Source organism: Salmo trutta, chromosome 19 (assembly GCF_901001165.1).
Source record: "Salmo trutta chromosome 19, fSalTru1.1, whole genome shotgun sequence".
Taxonomy (NCBI): Eukaryota; Metazoa; Chordata; class Actinopteri; order Salmoniformes; family Salmonidae; genus Salmo; species Salmo trutta.
The window spans coordinates 45,850,676-45,869,094 of NC_042975.1; the positions used below are offsets into that span (position 1 = coordinate 45,850,676).

Here is an 18,419-nt window from a genome sequence, read left to right on the forward strand (position 1 = left end):
ACCATACCATCCACAGCTCCATTAACCATACCATCCACAGCTCCATCAACCATACCATCCACAGCTCCATCAACCATACCATCCACAGCTCCATCAACCATACCATCCACAGCTCCATCAACCATACCATCCACAGCTCCATCAACCACCACTTACATTCCTTCATCTAACACTCTAAACGCATCAACAGTCATGGTGCCCACCACCCCACCCCCCACATCACTTACAACCCCTCACCCATCCCCACTGCACACTGCCTCATCCAACATGACTCGGGGACCAATGACGTCCACTGTGCCATCTCCATCCACTACCTCTACGCTGCACTCAACCTCGCCCACCATGCTGTCCACTGCTAACAGTAAGTTAGATCATCCTACAGTAGCCTTTGTTAAAATCGGATATTTCAGTTACACGCATTGTATTGTACAGACTCAGCAAGCTTATCGGCTCCTGGCTCTCCATTTCAGTGACCTCTAAAAATGACACATTTCCGGGACACTCCACGCCTTTACCAACAACAGTCACCTCTAACGTCACTACAGGTAAGTCAACAGCCTGAGTAATGGTGGAGGGGTGTATCACAATGAGTAATCATATGATTTATGTCAGATGATGTCTTAGTATAATAGAGGTGTTTGTGTGGAGCTACGGTGTTTTCAGAAAGTATTCACACCTTTTGACTTATTCCACATGTTGTTGTTACAGCCTGAATTCAAAATGGATTAAATAGATTTTTTCCTAACCCATCTACACCCAATACCTGTAATGACAGTGAAAACATGTTTTTAGACACATTTGAAAATATATTCAAATACAGAAATATCACATTTTATATAAATATTACCCCTGAGTCAATACTTTTGTAGAAGCACCTTTGGCAGTGATTACAGCTGTGAGCCTTTCTGCGTAAGTCTATAAGAGCTTCCCACACCTGGATTGCGCAACATTTGCCCATTATTCTTTTCAGAATTATTCAAGCTCTGTCAAATTGGTTGTTGACTGTGCTTAATTTGAGCCGGATCCTGCCATAACAGGATCCGGCACCTCTCAGATTTGACTTTTGTTTGTTCCGGCACCTATTTTCCCAGACCCGGTACCTCTTGGAGCGGCAGGTAGCCTAGTGGTTGGGCCAATAACCAAAAGGTTATTGGCCCAAGCTGACAAGGTGAAAAACTGTCGTTCTGCCCCTGAACAAGGCAGGTAACCCACTGTTCCCTGGTAGGCCGTCATTATAAATAAGAATTTGCCTAGTTAAATAAAAAAACACTATTGTGGCTTCATTTATTAATTGTTTCACTATTTATTCTAATAAAAGCAATCAGTGTTAAATGAAGTTGCCTCCTCATTATTTCTCCCGCCCCCCCAGAAAGACCATCACGTTAAAGCGTGGTGATCCTTCTGTGTAATCATCCTATCCTGCCACACTGATTCCAGACCTGCTCTCTTACTTGTACATAGAGGTTATGGGGAGGGCCAGTGGGGTAAGTAACTGATCTTGACACAGGTCTTGGTAGTGGTGGTCAGCGAGTGAAGAGGTCCCTACGTAATCATGCCATGTAGCCGAGTCTAGTCCTCTCCCTACTGATTTTGAAACGTGGGAAAGCCAAATAAAAAACGTATAAGAAAAAGCAATTGAGTTTGATTACATTTTTTAAGTCCAAATGTCCAGAGAAAGATTGTGGATCGTGTTCCGATATTGTGATATGTGTTCTACTGCTACGTTGATGTCTAGAAAATTAGGCTATAATAAATTGGGACTTGTGTAAGCCCCAAAGCTATACTCAAGTATGTGGGCATACTGCAGTGACGTCTAAAATGCTTTGAATGAATCAGCACCTTGGAGAGTGCTGTCCGTTTCACCACCATAGATTGTAGGCTACTTATTGGAAAACCTCCCTGGTCTTTGTGGTTGAATCTGTGTTTGAAATTCACTGCTCGACTGAGGGACCTTACAGATAATTGTATGTGCGGGGTACAGGGAAGAGGTAGTCATTAAAAATTAATTGTTAACACTATTATTACACACAGAGAGAGTCCATGCAACTTATTATGTGACTGGTTAAGCACATTTTTACTACTGAACTTATTTAGGCTTGTCATAACAAAGGGGTTGAATACTTATTGACTCAAGACGTTTCAGCTTTACATTTTTAATTAAGTTGTAAAAAAACAACATCATTTCACTTTGACATTATGGGGTATTGTGTGTAGGCCAGTGACATCAATGTAAATTTAATCCATTTATAATTCAGGCCGTAACACCATTTTTTGGGGAAAAAGTCAAGGGTTGTGAATACTTTCTGAAGGCACTGTAAATGTTGCATCATGGTTACGCACTGATCCTCACCTATCTCCTCTCCCATCTCTGTTTCAGAGCCAGCAAAGGTGCATTGCAACTTCTCACAGCTCTGTGCCAATCAGTGTAAGTTTAATGAATCATGCTTATAATATGAATATATGATATTGCTGCAATAGTCTCCCATGTCCACTGTTATTGAAGTCTTTTTAAATGTTTTAATTTATCTCTTAATTTTATTATTGTCTATCTAAATGTTTTATTTGTCTAGAAAAGTGTCTCTTTTTTTGTAAGAGATGTGCTATATAAATAAAGTTTGATTGATTGATTATACACCGAACAAAAATATAAACTGTCACATACGATGACGCTAGAGAAACGAAGCAGGTACAGGGAGTCAAACATTTTATAAGGAACGGACATGGAACGAGACAGGAACAGCGTCAGCAAACGAGTAACACAGACAAAAACAATCAATGCAGCAGCGGAGAACAGAGCAGGGGAAATATAAGGGAGGTAATAAACAGGTGATGAGTGAGTCCAGGTGAGTCCAATATCATTGATGCGCGTGACGAGGGAAGGCAGGTGTGCGTAATAGAGGGCAGGAGTGAATGATGCAGGGTAGCCTGGCGCCCTCAAGCACCGGGGGGAGGGCAGACGTGACATAAACACAACATGTAAAGTGTTGGTCCCATGTTTCATGAGCTGATATAAAAGATCCCAAAAATGTTCCATACGCACAAAAAGCTTATTTCTCAAAAATTGTTTGCACAAATTTGTTTACATCCCAGTTAGTGAACATTTCTCCTTTGCCAACATAATCCATCCACCTGACAGGTGTGGCATATCATGAAGCTGATTGAACAGCATGATCATTACACAGGTGCACCTTGTGCTGGAGAAGTGTGCTCTTCACGGATGAGTCCCGGTTTCAACTGTACCGGGTAGATGTCATACAGCGTGTATGGCTTCGTGTGGGTGAGCGGTTTGCTGATGTCAGCGTGTGAACAGAGTGTCCTATGGTGGCGGTGGGGTTATGGTATGAGCAGGCAGAAGCTACAGACAATGAACACAATTGCATTTTATCGATGGCAATTTGAACTAACAGAGATACCGTGACAATATCAGGCCCATTGTTGTGCCATTCATCCACCACCATCACCTCATGTTTCAGCATGATAATGCATGGCCCCATGACGCAAGGATCTGTACACAATTCCTGGAAGCTGAAAATGTCCCAGTTCTTCCATGGCCTGCATACTTACCAGACATGTCACCATTGAGCATGTTTGGGATGCTCTGGATACATTTGTACAACAGCATTTTCCAATTCCAGCAACTTCGCACAGCCATTGAAGAGGAGTGCGACAACATTCCACAGGCCACAAGCAACAGCCTGATCAACTCTATGCGAAGGAGATGTGTCGCGCTGCATGAGGCAAATGGTGGTCACACCAGATACTGACTGATTTTCAGGACTACCTGGCATGATGACTCCTTGCAGTCCCCAGTCCACCTGGCCGTGCTGCTGCTCCAGTTCCAACTGTTCTGCCTGTGGCTATGGAACCCTAACCTGTTCACCGGACGTGCTACCTGTCCCAGACCTGCTGTCCCAGACCTGCTGGAACCCTGACCTGTTCACCGGACATGCTACCTGTCCCAGACCTGCTGTTTTCAACTCTCTAGAGACAGCAGGAGCGGTAGAGATACTCTCAAAGATCGGCTATGAAAAAGCCAACTGACACTTACTCTTGTGTTGCTGACTTGTTGCACCCTCGACAACTACTATGATTATTATTATTTGACCATGCTGGTCATTTATGAACATTTGAACATCTTGGCCATGTGCTGTTATAATCTCCACCCGGCACAGCCAGAAGAGGACTGGCCACCCCTCATAGCCTGGTTCCTCTCTAGGTTTCTTCCTAGGTTTTGGCCTTTCTAGGGAGTTTTTCCTAGCCACCGTGCTTCTACACCTGCATTGCTTGCTGTTTGGGGTTTTAGGCTGAGTTTCTGTACAGCACTTTGAGATATCAGCTGATGTAAGAAGGGCTATATAAATACATTTGATTTGATTTGATCCACACCCCTACCTTTTCTTTAAGGTATCTGTGACTTACAGATTAGGGCCTAATTCTTTTTTTTAAATTGACTGATTTCCTTGTATGAACTGTAACTCATTAAAATCTTTGAAATTGTTGCATGTTGCGTTGATATTCAGTGTATAATATGAATTTGACATGTGCTATAATCTAATTGAATGTGTATGTCTTACAGCTGTTTACTACTGGATGGTCCTTGCTGTGGACGTGACTGGAGACCTGAAGAGTGAAACGGACATCAGTGACTGGGTAGGTCACAGGATTGTGAATGATTCTTGACTGACTCATGTGTGATGAATTGTGTTGAATTTGTACATTTGCTTAGTAATACATCAAAAGTGACAGCACTGTTTTCCTTTTTCAGTTGTGGGATCTATTTCATACTCACTTGGACACCTGCGAGCCCTACCGACCTGAACAATCAAATGGCACAAACTCGACAGACACACTGCGAACCACCTCAGTCAGTCCAGCATATCCCACCCCCTACAACATGACAACACGGTTATACAACTTCACCATAACAACACCATCCCAGAACTTCACCACGACAACACAAACGCTGAACTACAGCTCGACCCCCTCGCACAACTTCAGCATGGCGGCCTTGACAACAAACATGACAACCATGCTTTACAATCACAGTATTACTACTCCTTCACACAATCACAGTATTACTACTCCTTCACACAACCATAGCACGACTACTCATTCTCCCAGCTGTACCATGTCTGCCACCACTAGGTAAAGTATTCAGTCACGTGTCATAATTGTTCATTAATATCTATATAAAGTAGATATATAAATATACATACAGTAGATATATTCAGTAGATGTGCAGAATATGAACTAACATCTCTGTTCTAAGCTAACTCTGTTCATGAATTGTCTGTTCTGCAGTGAAGAGCACGAAGGTGGAAACATGACTGCCGCCAGCCTGTTTCAAGTAAGACTACATCTCTCTCCAGACAAACCTGCCTTAATGTGCATGTGAACCTAAAGGGGGTACTTTTGCTTTTTCTGTGAAAGCATGTGAGTTGAATCAAAACTCGTATCTTTACAGGACATTGAAGTGACATGCGTCAATAAAACGAGGATCAGGTTAGTTGAAATACTAATTTCAATACTACAGGTCAGCATCCTCTGTCTCGCTCCACGTCTTAATACTGCCCCCTATACCTCCAGGAGGACTAACTGCACTGTGCTGCTGAAGCTGAGGAAGCCCACATTTCCCTGCTGTGTTCAGCGGGCCATTTGGTTGGCTGCGGAGAACAGCCCCATACGAGCCTATATTGTGGGAAATAGAGTGGGTGAGTGACACTGACCTGAATGTAAATCTGAAATCTCTCTCAGAAATGTAAATATCCTTATAAGAGGCTCACGTCTGTTCCTTGTTGATTGTAGGTATGGGTCTGTCTCATTGCGCAGGCCAACTGCCTCCAAGTAATGGTTCTGCGAAGTGCAATGGCTCCCTCAATGGGACCCTCCCTCTCCCAAACACTTGTCAATCTCCAGGGCCTGTTAATATCTCATGGTAAGCTGGACAAGTACATACTATGCTGTTGTTTTTGTGTTTGTAGAATTTCTATAGAGTAAATAGGGTATCCATCTTCTCATACGAACATGTTTTATCTTACAGTGGACATTGCGGGACTGTTTATGTTCCTCTTGGGAATCAAACCCAAATGGACGATGGCAAGCCCCCTTTATTTACCCATGTGATAATACTCGTTATCCACATTTACACTGGCAAACAAATTCATTTGCCGTTTCAACATTCGGTGGGGTTTTAAAACACATATGTGTCTGTATCTTGATAAGTACCGTATTCCTGCTTTTCAGAGGCGAAGACTTTCTGCAACTGCTCTGCTTATTGCGATGGTACAGGTAAGATAAATATTTAAGAAATCAACTGATAAGTTCGCTGATACTGTGATGGACCCACTTTTTCATCTCCCACCATGTGATAACTCTCTCTCCCTCCCTCTCTTTTTAGCTGCATGCTACACCTTGGACATACAGATCACAGATTCTGCTAGGCACATTTCAAACATCTTCTCTCTGGTGAGTTAGTGCAGATATGCATATACAGGTAACTGCCAAAATAATGGACGCTTGAGTAAATGAGGGATACAAAGTATATTGAAAGTGGGTGCTGCCACACAGGTGTGGTTCCTGAGTTAATTAAGGAATCAACATCCCATCATGCTTAGGGTCATGTATAAAATGCTGGGCAGGTCATTATTTTGGCTACCATGGTTATGCCCCCATAGGATGACAATACCCCCATCCACAGGGCACAAGTGGTCCCTGAATCTTTGTCGAGAATGAAACGATGTAAACCATATGCCATAGCCATCTGTCACCAGATCTCAACCCAATTGAACACTCATGGGAGATTCTGGAGTGGTGCCTGAGACAGTGTTTTCCACCACCATCAACAAAACACCAAATTATGGAATTTCTTGTTGGAAGAATGGTGTCACATCCCTCCAATATAGTTCCAGAAACTTGTGGAATCTATACCAAGGTCCATTGAAGCTGTGCTGGCTCGTGGTGGCCCAACGCCATATTAAGACACGATGATGCTATTTCCTTTTTTTTATCAGTTACCTGTATGTGTATATATGTGTGTGTGTGTATGTGTGTGTGTGTGTGTGTGTGTGTGTGTGTGTGTGTGTGTGTGTGTGTGTGTGTGTGTGTGTGTGTGTGTGTGTGTGTGTGTGTGTGCGTGCTTGCGCACTGTCTGTGTGCATGCATATACACTGAGTGTACAAAACATTAGGAACCCCTTCCTAATACTGAGTTGCACCCCATTTTGCCCTCAAGAACAGCCTCAATTCGTTGGGGCATGGATTCTACAATATGTTGAAAGCATTCCACAGGGAAGCTGACTCATGTTGACGCCAATGCTTCCCACAGTTGTGTGAAGTTGGCTGGATATTCTTTAGGTTGTGGACCATTCTTACGAAACACACACGGGAAACTATTTTTGAGTGAAAAACCCAGCAGCGTTGCAGTTCTTGACACACTCAAACTGGTGCGCCTGGCACCTGCTACCATACCCCCTTCAACGGCACTTAAATCTTTTGTCTTATTCATTCGCCCTCTGAATGGCACACCTACGCAATCCATGCCTCAATTGTCTCAAGGCTTAAAAATCCTTCTTTAACCTGTCTCCTCCCCTTCATCTAGACTGATTGAAGTGGATTTAACAAGTGACATTGTGTAACGGTCGTCGTACATCATGGACCAAGGCGCAGCGGGTTGAGTGCTCATCTTAATTTTATTAGAACACGTAACAAACAAAACAAGAAAACGATCGAACGAACAGTGTTGCAGGCTAACACACAGCAGTACAACAACAACTTCCCACAAAGGGACAGGTGAAACAGGGCTACCTAAGTATGACTCTCAATCAGCAACAACGATGTTCCTGATTGAGAGCCATACCAGGCTAACAAAGAAATACACAACATAGAAAACCATAGAAATACAGAACAAGAACATTACCCAAAAACCCCGGAACACATAAATCAAACACCCCTCTTACATAAATACATATCCCATTAAACCCCGAACCACATAAAACAAATACTCCCTGCCACGTCCTGACCAAACTACAATAACCAATAACCCATTATACTGGTCAGGACGTGACACATTGATAAGGGCTCATAGCTTTAACCTGGATTCACCTGGTCAGTCTGTCATGGAAAGAGCAGCTGTCCCTAATGATTTGTCCACTCAGTGTATATGTGTGTGTGTTTAAAACCTACCAGCCTGTATTAATTGCTTCTTCATTCATACCTTCCCCAGGTTAAACAGCTAAGACATCCACCACCCTGTCACAACACCTCAGCGACAGAGTATGTCCTAATTTCTTCATTCGTTTTAATACAGTTTTCTCTCTGCTTAACGGCAAATATTCTCCCACTTTCTAGTTCGGTCATTACAGCCTTAATGAACCCCATCAGTGCCTATAGCACCATACCTCCCACACCACGCTTGGTATTTTCCTGACATAATTCTCTGTTACAGTCCCCCTTGTCCTCTGCTCATCATATCGACTATCTTTCAGGTAATTGTGCATTTGGATAATAGCCCAACACCACAATGAACTCTCATTGTTTAATGTTGCTCTGTAAATAAACCATATGCTAACTTATTGTCACACGCTCTTGGTGTGACATCATTTGTAACCTTAAGACCTGTTCTGTGTTCTTTTCACACAGCATGCTTATGTGAAATGCTTTAGCATGGAGACAAAGTGAGTTCCCATAAATCCTTGCAGGCCCAAAACCTTTACAGTACATTCAAGACAGCTGCCCTCGATGTGCAGTGACGGTGGTCTTAATACTTATTAATAACTATACTGTTACTGTTTTCTTACCAGTCTCCAAAGCTGCAGGGTTATCGTGGGCCTTGGCCATTCAATGCCTATAAGTGCAGTTAGTACTGCATTGATGACTGTGTTCAATGATGAGCATGGCATTGACTATGATGGAAAGGTGACACGAGCAGGTGAGTAGCCCTACCATGGAAAGTGGAGGCAGAGAGCATCTGTATAGTTATTCATATACATTATACAGTATGTGTCTGGCTGCTTGTTTGTGTTCATATATCTCACACAGGAACTTGTAGCTGGCCAGGATCCAGTGGAGATCTATTGAATTCGACCTTCAGCTCGGCGGAGAGCAGCCTCAACCACTCGGAGTTCTGGATGACTGTAGAGGAGAGCCATGGAAAATTTGTCTGGTCAGTCCAATCTGGCGTTGTGTGCTTCAAAGATGGCAAAACCCTTGGTACACATTTTGTAATCATGTAAAACACTGTAAATGATGGAGAGTAAGCACGTCGCACATTGTTATTTGTACATTTAAGTTGTAACACTTCATCAATTACTGTATATGCACTAAAGATGTACATTTATCTGTTCTTTTCTCTTTTTAGCAAACAAGGAGAAATTGTGTGTGTGCTCCCGGATGAAATGTGTGACAGATACCCCACACCTCCTCTCACTTCACCCAGCCCAATAGCCAACATTACTTTACCTGCAACAACAACACTGTCTCCTCCACCCAACAACACTCTACAACAAAACAACACCTCCCTCCCATTGAACACAACATTACCTCCACCAAACACCACCTCTACAGCTCCAAATACTACAACATCCGCTCCAAATACTACAACATCAGCTCCAAATACTACATCAGCAGCTCCTAATACTACAACATCAGCTCCTAATACTACAACATCAGCTCCAAATACTACAACATCAGCTCCAAATACTACAACGTCAGCTCCAAATACTACAACGTCAGCTCCTAATACTACAACATCAGCTCCAAATACTACAACATCAGCTCCAAATACTACAACGTCAGCTCCAAATACTACAACATCAGCTCCTAATACTATAACATCATCTCCAAATACTACAACATCAGCTCCTAGCACCATAGTCACAACACAAACCAACACAACGACAAGCATCCACCCCATTCATCCATCGCTAAACACCTCCACAACCAGGACCATTGCCACAACTACCCTGGGTAATACCACTGCAAACTCATCAACACCCATCCTTCCACCAGTAAACACCACAGCAGCCTCCCCAAAGACCACCACGACAGCTGTGATAACAACCACCGCAGGTAACCACTGGGATCCTAACCCACTCTGATCTTTGATCTATACTTGTCATAGCTGCTGCTGTTACATTCATTTCCAATGAACATTTAGACCCATAGCCAAAGTTTCCCTCTGATAACATACTTATTTTTATTATGGATCCTTTTTCCCACAGCACAAAACACCACAGAAGCCAGTAGTGAAGAGCAGGCCAACCATTTGCTGGATCTGACAAGTGACGTGTCCAAGCTCAACTCCTCCCAGGTGGACCAGCTGGTGTCCCAGCTAGAGGCTCTGCTGGCTGGGCCCAACGTCAGCCTGGCTCTGGGGAAAACCTCTGTCACGGTCGTTAGCAACCTGCTGGGTGCCTCCTCTGACACCCTGGCCTCCTCCTCCACCAAGTGAGCTGACTGGAGCTAAACAATGTACAGTTGTTCAGTTGTGCTGCCTGTTGAGCTGCCTGTTGTGCTGCCAGTTGAGCTGCCTGTTGTGCTGCCTGTTGAGCTGCCTGTTGAGCTGCCTGTTGTGCTGCCTGTTGAGCTGCCTGTTGAGCTGCCTGTTGTGCTGCCTGTTGTGCTGCCTGTTGAGCTGCCTGTTGTGCTGCCTGTTGAGCGGCCTGTTGAGCTGTACCTGAAATAATTACTTATGCAAAGCCTGTAAAGAGACTGTGGCTAAATTTTCTTGAAACTGAAAGAAAACTTAGCAATGGCTTTGCTAGGCTGCACATCAGTAACAGTTCATTTTTCTACCAGGATCATTGGGATTGTTGATACTGTGGGCCTGAAGTTGGTCGTTCAGGAAGATTCTACGATTTTAACCGAATCGGTCGCTCTCGCTGTCAAAACGGTGGACGGCACTAATTTCCAGCGAACATCTTTCTCCATCCGAGACCCCAACAGTGTGCAGGTATGACCTAAACCTTCTAGTAAGGAAACACTGAATAGGAAATACTGTAACCTTGGTTGCCCTCAAAATGCATGCAAATCTAATGTAAGACATCCTTCACTCTGCATGTATTATCTTTGCACAGTACAGTATGATCTGGTATGGTCTGGTATGTAAACTCATAACCCCTGTTTATTGCTATGTTTTAACCATAGAGCAATGTGTCCCCTGTAGATCCGTGGAGACAACAGAGCCAGGAGGAGTGTGAGAGCAGAGGCGTCCTCCCTCCCTCAGGGGTCTGTCACGTTCCCCTCTTCCCTCACAGCGAACCTCTCCCCTGAGCAGCAGCTACAGGCCTCCAGACTCCAGTTCAACTTCTACCAGAAGAGCACTGTGTTCCAGGTACCCCAAACCATACCATATTCAACTGTACGATCTGCTAGAGTAGAATTAAAGCCTAACACAGTTGAAAAACCCCTACACCCTAGAGGACTAGTATAGTAACTGTCAGATTCTTTCCATACGGTTTCTCAGGACCGAGCCCTGGGAGACAGCAAGCTGAATAGTGGAATCCTGGGAGCCAGTGTGGCCAACCTGTCAATCAAGTCTCTGCAGGAGGACGTGGTCATCACCCTGAGAAACACTGAACCTGTCTCAGTGAGTCAAGCAAACACACACTGTACATCTGAGTCAAAACCGTATTACCTACGCCCTGGATGTGACATCTTTGAGAAAGTATTTCATGTCTGTCACCTTGTTCTCAATGAATCTCAATGAATCCTTGACACACTGTCTTCTATTGATCATTTGTCCACACAGGCACATTTCGTGGTGTCATGTGTTTTCTGGGACTTTGGCATGAATGGTAAGTGTTCCGCTTGTGTCAAATCAAAATCAAATGTTATTGTAAACAACAGCTGTAGACAGTGAACAGTGAAATGCTTCCTTGCGGGTCCTTTTCCACCAATGCAGAGATAAACATACAAAATATAACTTAGAAATTGTCAGACGTGAATCAAATACACAGTGAATAATGAATAACAATAAAGACTTAAAATGACATGGCTATATACAGGGAGTACCAGTTAGTACCGAGTCGATGTGCAGGGGTACAAGGTGATTGAGGTAGCTATGTACATATAGGTAGGGGTAAAGTGACTGGGCAACAGGATAGATAATAGACTGAGCTGTAGCAGCAGCATATGTGGTGAGTGTGAATGTGTATATGTGTGTGAGTGTGTGTGTGGCGTCAGTATGCATGTGTGTGTTGGTGTGTGTTGGGGTGTTAGTGTAAGTATGTGTGAGCATGTGGGTAGAGGCCAGTGTTTGTGCATAGAGTCAGTTCAAGAGAGTTAGTTAAAAAAGGGTCAATGCAGGTAGTCCGGGTTGCCATTTGATTAGCTATTTAGCGGCCTTGTTTAGCAGTCTTATGGCTTGGGGGTAGAAGCTGTTCAGGGTCCTGTTGGTTCCAAACTTGGTGCACTGGTACCGCTTGTCTTGCGCTAGCAGAGAGAACAGTATGACTTGGGTGACTGGAGTCTTTGCAAATTTTTTGGCCTTCCTCTGACACCGCCTGGTATAGAGGTCCTGGATGGCAGGGAGCTCGATCCCAGTGATGCATGAAACGAAGGCTACCTCTTAAAATGTAATAGACTTGTTTTTTTAAAATCTGATAGATGGCTCAGGAGGCTGGAACCGAGATGGCTGCTCTGTCAGGAACAGCACAGATAATGAGACTGTCTGTGTCTGCAACCATCTCACCTGCTTTGGTGTTCTACTGGTGAGTCCATTCTGAGACAGGGTTGTAATGGGATCTCTCCCATTCAGTCTTTGTCAACAGAATGATTTAATGTGTATAACATGTTTTTGGTGTTTCTTCTCACAGGACATGTCCAGAAAGGGCATAACCAGTTGTCTCCAGGCCACAATCCTCACCTACATCACCTACATTGGCTGTGGTATCTCCGCCATCTTCCTCTCCATCACTCTGCTCACCTACCTGGCCTTTGGGTGAGTCTGAGCACAGGATATCCATGATGACACCCACCTGGAGGGCTGCTCTAAACACAAAGACATATAAACAAGCTCGAATCAATGTAATATCAATCTTAATACGTTTCAATGTGTCCCTGTAGGAAACTGCGTAAGGACATCCCATCTAAGATCCTGATCCAGCTGTGTGTGGCTCTGTTGTTTTTGAACCTGGTGTTCCTGGTGGATGGTTGGCTGGCCCTCTACCCTGACGCTGTGGGCCTCTGCATCTCCACCGCCTGGTTCCTGCACTACTTCCTGCTGGCTTCCTTCACCTGGATGGGTCTGGAGGCCGTCCACATGTACCTGGCCCTCGTCAAGGTCTTCAACACATACATACCACGTTACATGCTCAAGTTCTCGCTCCTTGGCTGGGGTAGGTGGGAAAAGAAATCTGTCTTTTTTTTGTCTCATTATGGTGAAGGACAGCCACCATGTAAAAGTAACAGTTTCTTACAGTTCAATGTAGTCTGTTGTCTCTCAACCTAGGAACTCCACTCCTTGTGGTCATTGTCGTTATTGCTGTTGATGAGGACAACTACGGACTAGTTGGCTATGGAAAGTACGTAAATGGCTCCCGTACAGATGACTTGTGAGTCCCATGCTTTTTGTTCACTATTTAACATGCCGATTTACAGTTGGAGTCTTTGTATGAAGCATCATGAAATGTATACTCACATTTGCGTAATAGGATAGCTGATACGTCTACACCTTATTATCCATATATATATGATTTATATATATTATATATATGTTATACTGTATTGTAAGCCATATATCTTCTCTCCATTCTTCTCCCACAGCTGCTGGCTGAAGAACGACATTGCCTTCTACGTAACCGTTGTGGCTTATTTCTGTGTCATCTTCCTGATGAACCTCGTCATGTTTGTGGTAGTGATGGTTCAGCTGTGTCGGATAAAGAAGCAGAACCCCGACAACATGAGGCACCGTAACGGGCTGCAGGACCTGCGCAGTGCGGTTGGGGTCACAGTACTCCTGGGCCTCACCTGGGGCTTTGCCTTCTTCGCCTGGGGGCCCGTCAACCTGCCCTTCATGTACCTCTTTTGCATCTTCAACTCCTTTCAAGGTGAGATTTAGAGCTCCTCCAGATTTGCCTAAATGCCGTGTTGTCAGAGAGGACAGACGACGTGTGGGGTTTCATGGGGAAGTGTGTAACCAGTTGGTACTTCATCTGGAGCTTGTGTTCTTTTGCAGGGTTCTTCATCTTTGTGTTCCACTGCGCTGTGAAGGAGAATGTGAGGAGGCAGTGGAGGACTTATCTCTGCTGTGGTAAACTGAGACTGGCAGAGAACTCAGGTAAGACCTGTTGACCTACACCTTGCAATAAAACAGTGACCCACGTGTGGTTTGTTTATGAAATCACAGTGCTCTAGGGTAAAAGAGCAGAACGTTTCCATGTGAACCTAAATTGAGATATTTTGTGTAATTTAACTGACATATGAGGTTTTCATCTCATTCTTCTTTTCTCATCACAGAGTGGAGCCGCACCGCAACACAGAAGACGGGGAAGAAGTCATTGCCAGTGACCAGAGCCACGTCCCTCTACTCCGACAACTCCTCCCAGTTCAACAATTCCTCCATCTTCTCCTTCTTGTCCAATGACTCCTCAGAGCGACCCAGTGGAGGAATAGGTAAGCATTGGGAACCAGGGAGAGGGAATCAGGGTTTGTTAACAACCAATATGAGTCTACTCTTGTGTCATGTCATCGTATTAAAACCATTGTATGCAGAGCTGGGGATGGCTTAGCAAGCCTTCATCTCCATCTCACTAATTACCTATGTAACCTCTGAACTCTGTGACGGGCTCTGAGATGACCTTTTCCCTTTGACATCCTTTTACCCAGAATTGGAGCTAGCTATCTGGTTCGAGCTCTGGCTACAGCTATAGAAGCTCAGTTCTTTTAGCCTCTTACTAATGGTGCACAGTGTCTGGTGTGTGTTTCAATGTTTCAGTATCTGTGAAGGGTGCGTGTCTATGTGTGTGTGTGGCGTACTCTACAGCAGTGGTGTAAAGTACTTAAGTAAAAATACTTTAAAGTACTACTTAAGTCGTTTTTTGGGGTGTTTGTACTTTACTTTACTATTTATATTTTTGACAACTTTTACTTTCAATTCACTAGATTCCTAAGAAAATAATGTACTTTTTACTTCATACGTTTTCCTTGACACCCAAAGTACTCGTTACAATTTGAAGACTTAGGAGTGCAGGAAAATGGTCCAATTCACGCACTTGTCAAGAGAACGTCCCTGGTCATCCCTACTGCTTCTGATCTGGCAGATTCACTAAACACAAATACTTAGTTTGTAAATGATATCTGAGTGTTAGAGTGTGCCCCTGGCTGTCAAAAAATAATAATAATAAGGAAATCGTGCCGTCTCATTTGCTTAATATAAGGAATTTGATGTATAGCATTTACTTATGACAATTGAGTCATTTTTCTACCACTGTACTTAAGTACATTTAAAACCAGATACTTTTAGACTTTTACTCAAGTAGTATTTTACTGGGTGACTTTCACTTTTACTTGAGGTATCTTTACTTTACTCAAGTATGACAATTGAGTACTTTTTCCACCTCTGCTCTACAGTAGAATTTAGTCAGCTTAACCAAGCCAATCAAATAGTTACTGCATCTAACTGCACCCCCACCAATACCTCTAGTTGCTGGCTGCCAGCTTCCCTGTCATACATCGGTCATGGGTGACACTGCTCCCTTGTTGCTTGTTTTCTCTTCTTCATGAAAAAGGCCTTTCATCGGTTCTGCTGCCAGACGTTGGAAAAAACGTCATACATATAGTTATAAACAGTGAATCACCAGAATAATTTGGCCCTTGAATATAGGACACTGGAAGTCTATCCACCATAACTAACTGACTTTATATGTGGTCCTTCAACGCAAAGGAGTTAATCTCAGAATGACCAGAAGTATGTGTACACCTGCTCGTCGAACATCTCATTCCAAAATCATGGGCATTAATATGGAGTTGGTCCCCTCTTTTCTGCTATAACAGTGTCCACTCTTCTGGGAAGGCTTTCCGCTAGAACATTGCTGCGGGGACTTGCCACCATTCAGCCACAAGAGCATTAGGTTGGGCACTGATGTTGGGCGATTAGGCCTGGCTTGAAGCCGGTATTCCAATTCATCCCAAAGGTGTTTGATGGGGTTGAGGTCAGGGCTCTGTGCAGGCCAGTCAAGTTCTTCCACACTGATCTCGACAAACCATTTCTGTATGGACCTCGCTTTGTCATGCTGAAACAGGAAAGGGCCCTCCCTAAACTATTGCCAAAAAGTTGGAAGCACAGAATTGTCTAGAATGTCATTGTATGCTGTAGCGTTAAGATTTCCATTCACTGGAACTAAGGGGCCTGGCCCGAACCATAAAAAAACAGCCCCAGACCATTATTCCTCCTCCACCAAACTTTACAGTTGGCACTATGCATTCGGGCAGGTAGCGTTCTCCTGGCATCTGCCAAACCCATATTCGTCCGTCGGACTGCCAGATGGTGAAGCGTGATTTAACACTCCAGAGAATGTGTTTCCACTGCTCCAAAGTCCAATGGTGGCGAGCTTTACACCATTCCAATCAACGCTTGGCATTGCACATGGTGAGCTAAGGCTTGTGTGTGGTTGCTTGGCCATGGAAACCCATTTCATGAAGCTCCCGACTAACAGTTCTTGTGCTGACATTGCTTCCAGAGGCAGTTTGGAACTCGATAGTGAGTTTTGTAACCGAGGACAGACGATTTTTATGCGCTTCAGCACTCGGCGGTCCGTTCTGTGAGCTTATGTGGCCTACCACTTTGCGGCCGAGCCGTTGTTGCTTGTAGACGTTTACGCTTCACAATAACAGCACTTACAGTTGACCGGGGTAGCTCTAGCAGGGCAGAACTTTTACGAATTGACTTGTTGGAAAGGTGGCATCCTTTGACGGTGCCACATTGGCCTTACTGAAGAGCTCAGTGACTTTCATTCTTCTGCCAATGTTTATCTATGGAGATTGCATGGCTGTGTGCTCAATTTTATACACGTCAGCAACAGGTGTGGCTGAAATAGCCGACTCCATTCATTTGAAGGGGTGTCCACATATTTTTATATATATATAGTGTCCCTCTCTATTGATTTGAATACAGTAACTTGTGTGCAGGATAAGCTGTAACTCTGATGTGTCCTATTGCAGGTAGTCCATTTGATGACAGATCCATCACTGCCCTAGAAGAGCCCAACTCAGACGTGGTCCTCAACGAGATAAACAGCCAGTTTAGGAGTCAGAGTTAGAAAGCACCCTGACACCTGTGAAAAACTAGGGGCTCTATTCAATCTGTATCACTGAAGTTCACGTTACAGATTGCGCAATAGAAATATCAAGGTCATTTCCGATTGCGCCGACATATGCAGTGTGAATGCCATCTTGGCTAACGCGGGAACGTTGCCTTTAAATTTCAATCGCGCTGTAACGCTGAACTTCTGCGATACGGATTGCATAGTGGCCTCCAGGTAGGCTGGTGGGGGAAGGGACTTAAGTGACACGGTGTGTTTCATATTAGTTTTGAAGAATTTATGAAATAGTTGCATGTTAGTGTTGCATTTTGTAGTTTAACGGAAGGGTGTGACAGATCACACTGAAGAGATGGGACATCACCAAAGAGCTAGCATGCTCATGGATTCCATCTGGTTGACCTGGCAATAGTATCATGAACTCAACTGGGCTGGCACCTATGATTGTGAATAATACACGTACTGAAAGGGTATCTAGCACAGAGAAAACCCCCACTCATCGATCCTCATGAGGTGCATCCTTAGATCGCATTCTACATACTTCATTGTTTTTCTCTGCATTCTTCAGACCCGTAAGTTAAATGAAGGTTAAATAAAGAATATATACAAAAATAAGCTAATACCAACATCTGTTTTCATTTTTAAGATATAGCTCTGTATACCACTCCTACCTTGTCACAACACAACTGATTGGCTCAAACGCATTAAGAAGGAAAGAAATACCCCAAATTAGCTTTTAACAAGGCACACCTGTTAATTGAAATGCATTCCAGGTGACTACTGTATGAAGCTGGTTGAGAGAATGCCAAGAGTGTGCAAAGCTGTCATCAAGGCAAAGGGTGGCTACTTTGAAGAATCTAAAATATGAAACATATTTTGATTTGATTAACACTTTTTTGGTTACTACATGATTCCATATGTGTTATTTCATAGTTTTGATGTCTTCGCTATTATTCTACAATGTAGAAAATAGTAAAAATAAAGAAAAACCCTTGAATGAGTAGGTGTGTACAAACTTCTGACTGGTACTGTATGTAAAATTTCTTAAGAGGCATTACAATAATGAATGTATAATTAAATGTCATTTCACCAATAACAAATGTATAAATTAAAACAAATGTTTTATTTTAAGCTAATATGATATAGTATTTTTTACTGATATTCA

At 43.6% G+C, this 18,419-nt stretch overlaps 1 protein-coding gene across 1 annotated transcript; it reads left to right on the forward strand.

The window, feature by feature from the left end:
* Positions 1–103: 103 nt before the first annotated feature.
* Positions 104–17,866, forward strand: LOC115154760 (adhesion G-protein coupled receptor G2-like). Its single transcript, XM_029701310.1, has 31 exons — positions 104–361; positions 471–545; positions 2,378–2,425; positions 4,577–4,650; positions 4,766–5,145; positions 5,302–5,347; positions 5,465–5,502; positions 5,587–5,711; positions 5,806–5,935; positions 6,041–6,096; positions 6,244–6,288; positions 6,398–6,465; positions 8,221–8,270; positions 8,443–8,482; positions 8,637–8,671; positions 8,798–8,925; positions 9,036–9,159; positions 9,355–10,064; positions 10,217–10,442; positions 10,794–10,947; positions 11,161–11,328; positions 11,461–11,583; positions 11,746–11,791; positions 12,603–12,706; positions 12,812–12,936; positions 13,062–13,333; positions 13,447–13,549; positions 13,761–14,044; positions 14,173–14,274; positions 14,454–14,609; positions 17,157–17,866. Exons 1-31 carry the CDS (start codon positions 193–195, stop codon positions 17,252–17,254), a joined length of 4,302 nt encoding a protein of 1,433 aa, XP_029557170.1. The 5' UTR covers positions 104–192; the 3' UTR covers positions 17,255–17,866.
* Positions 17,867–18,419: the final 553 nt, after the last annotated feature.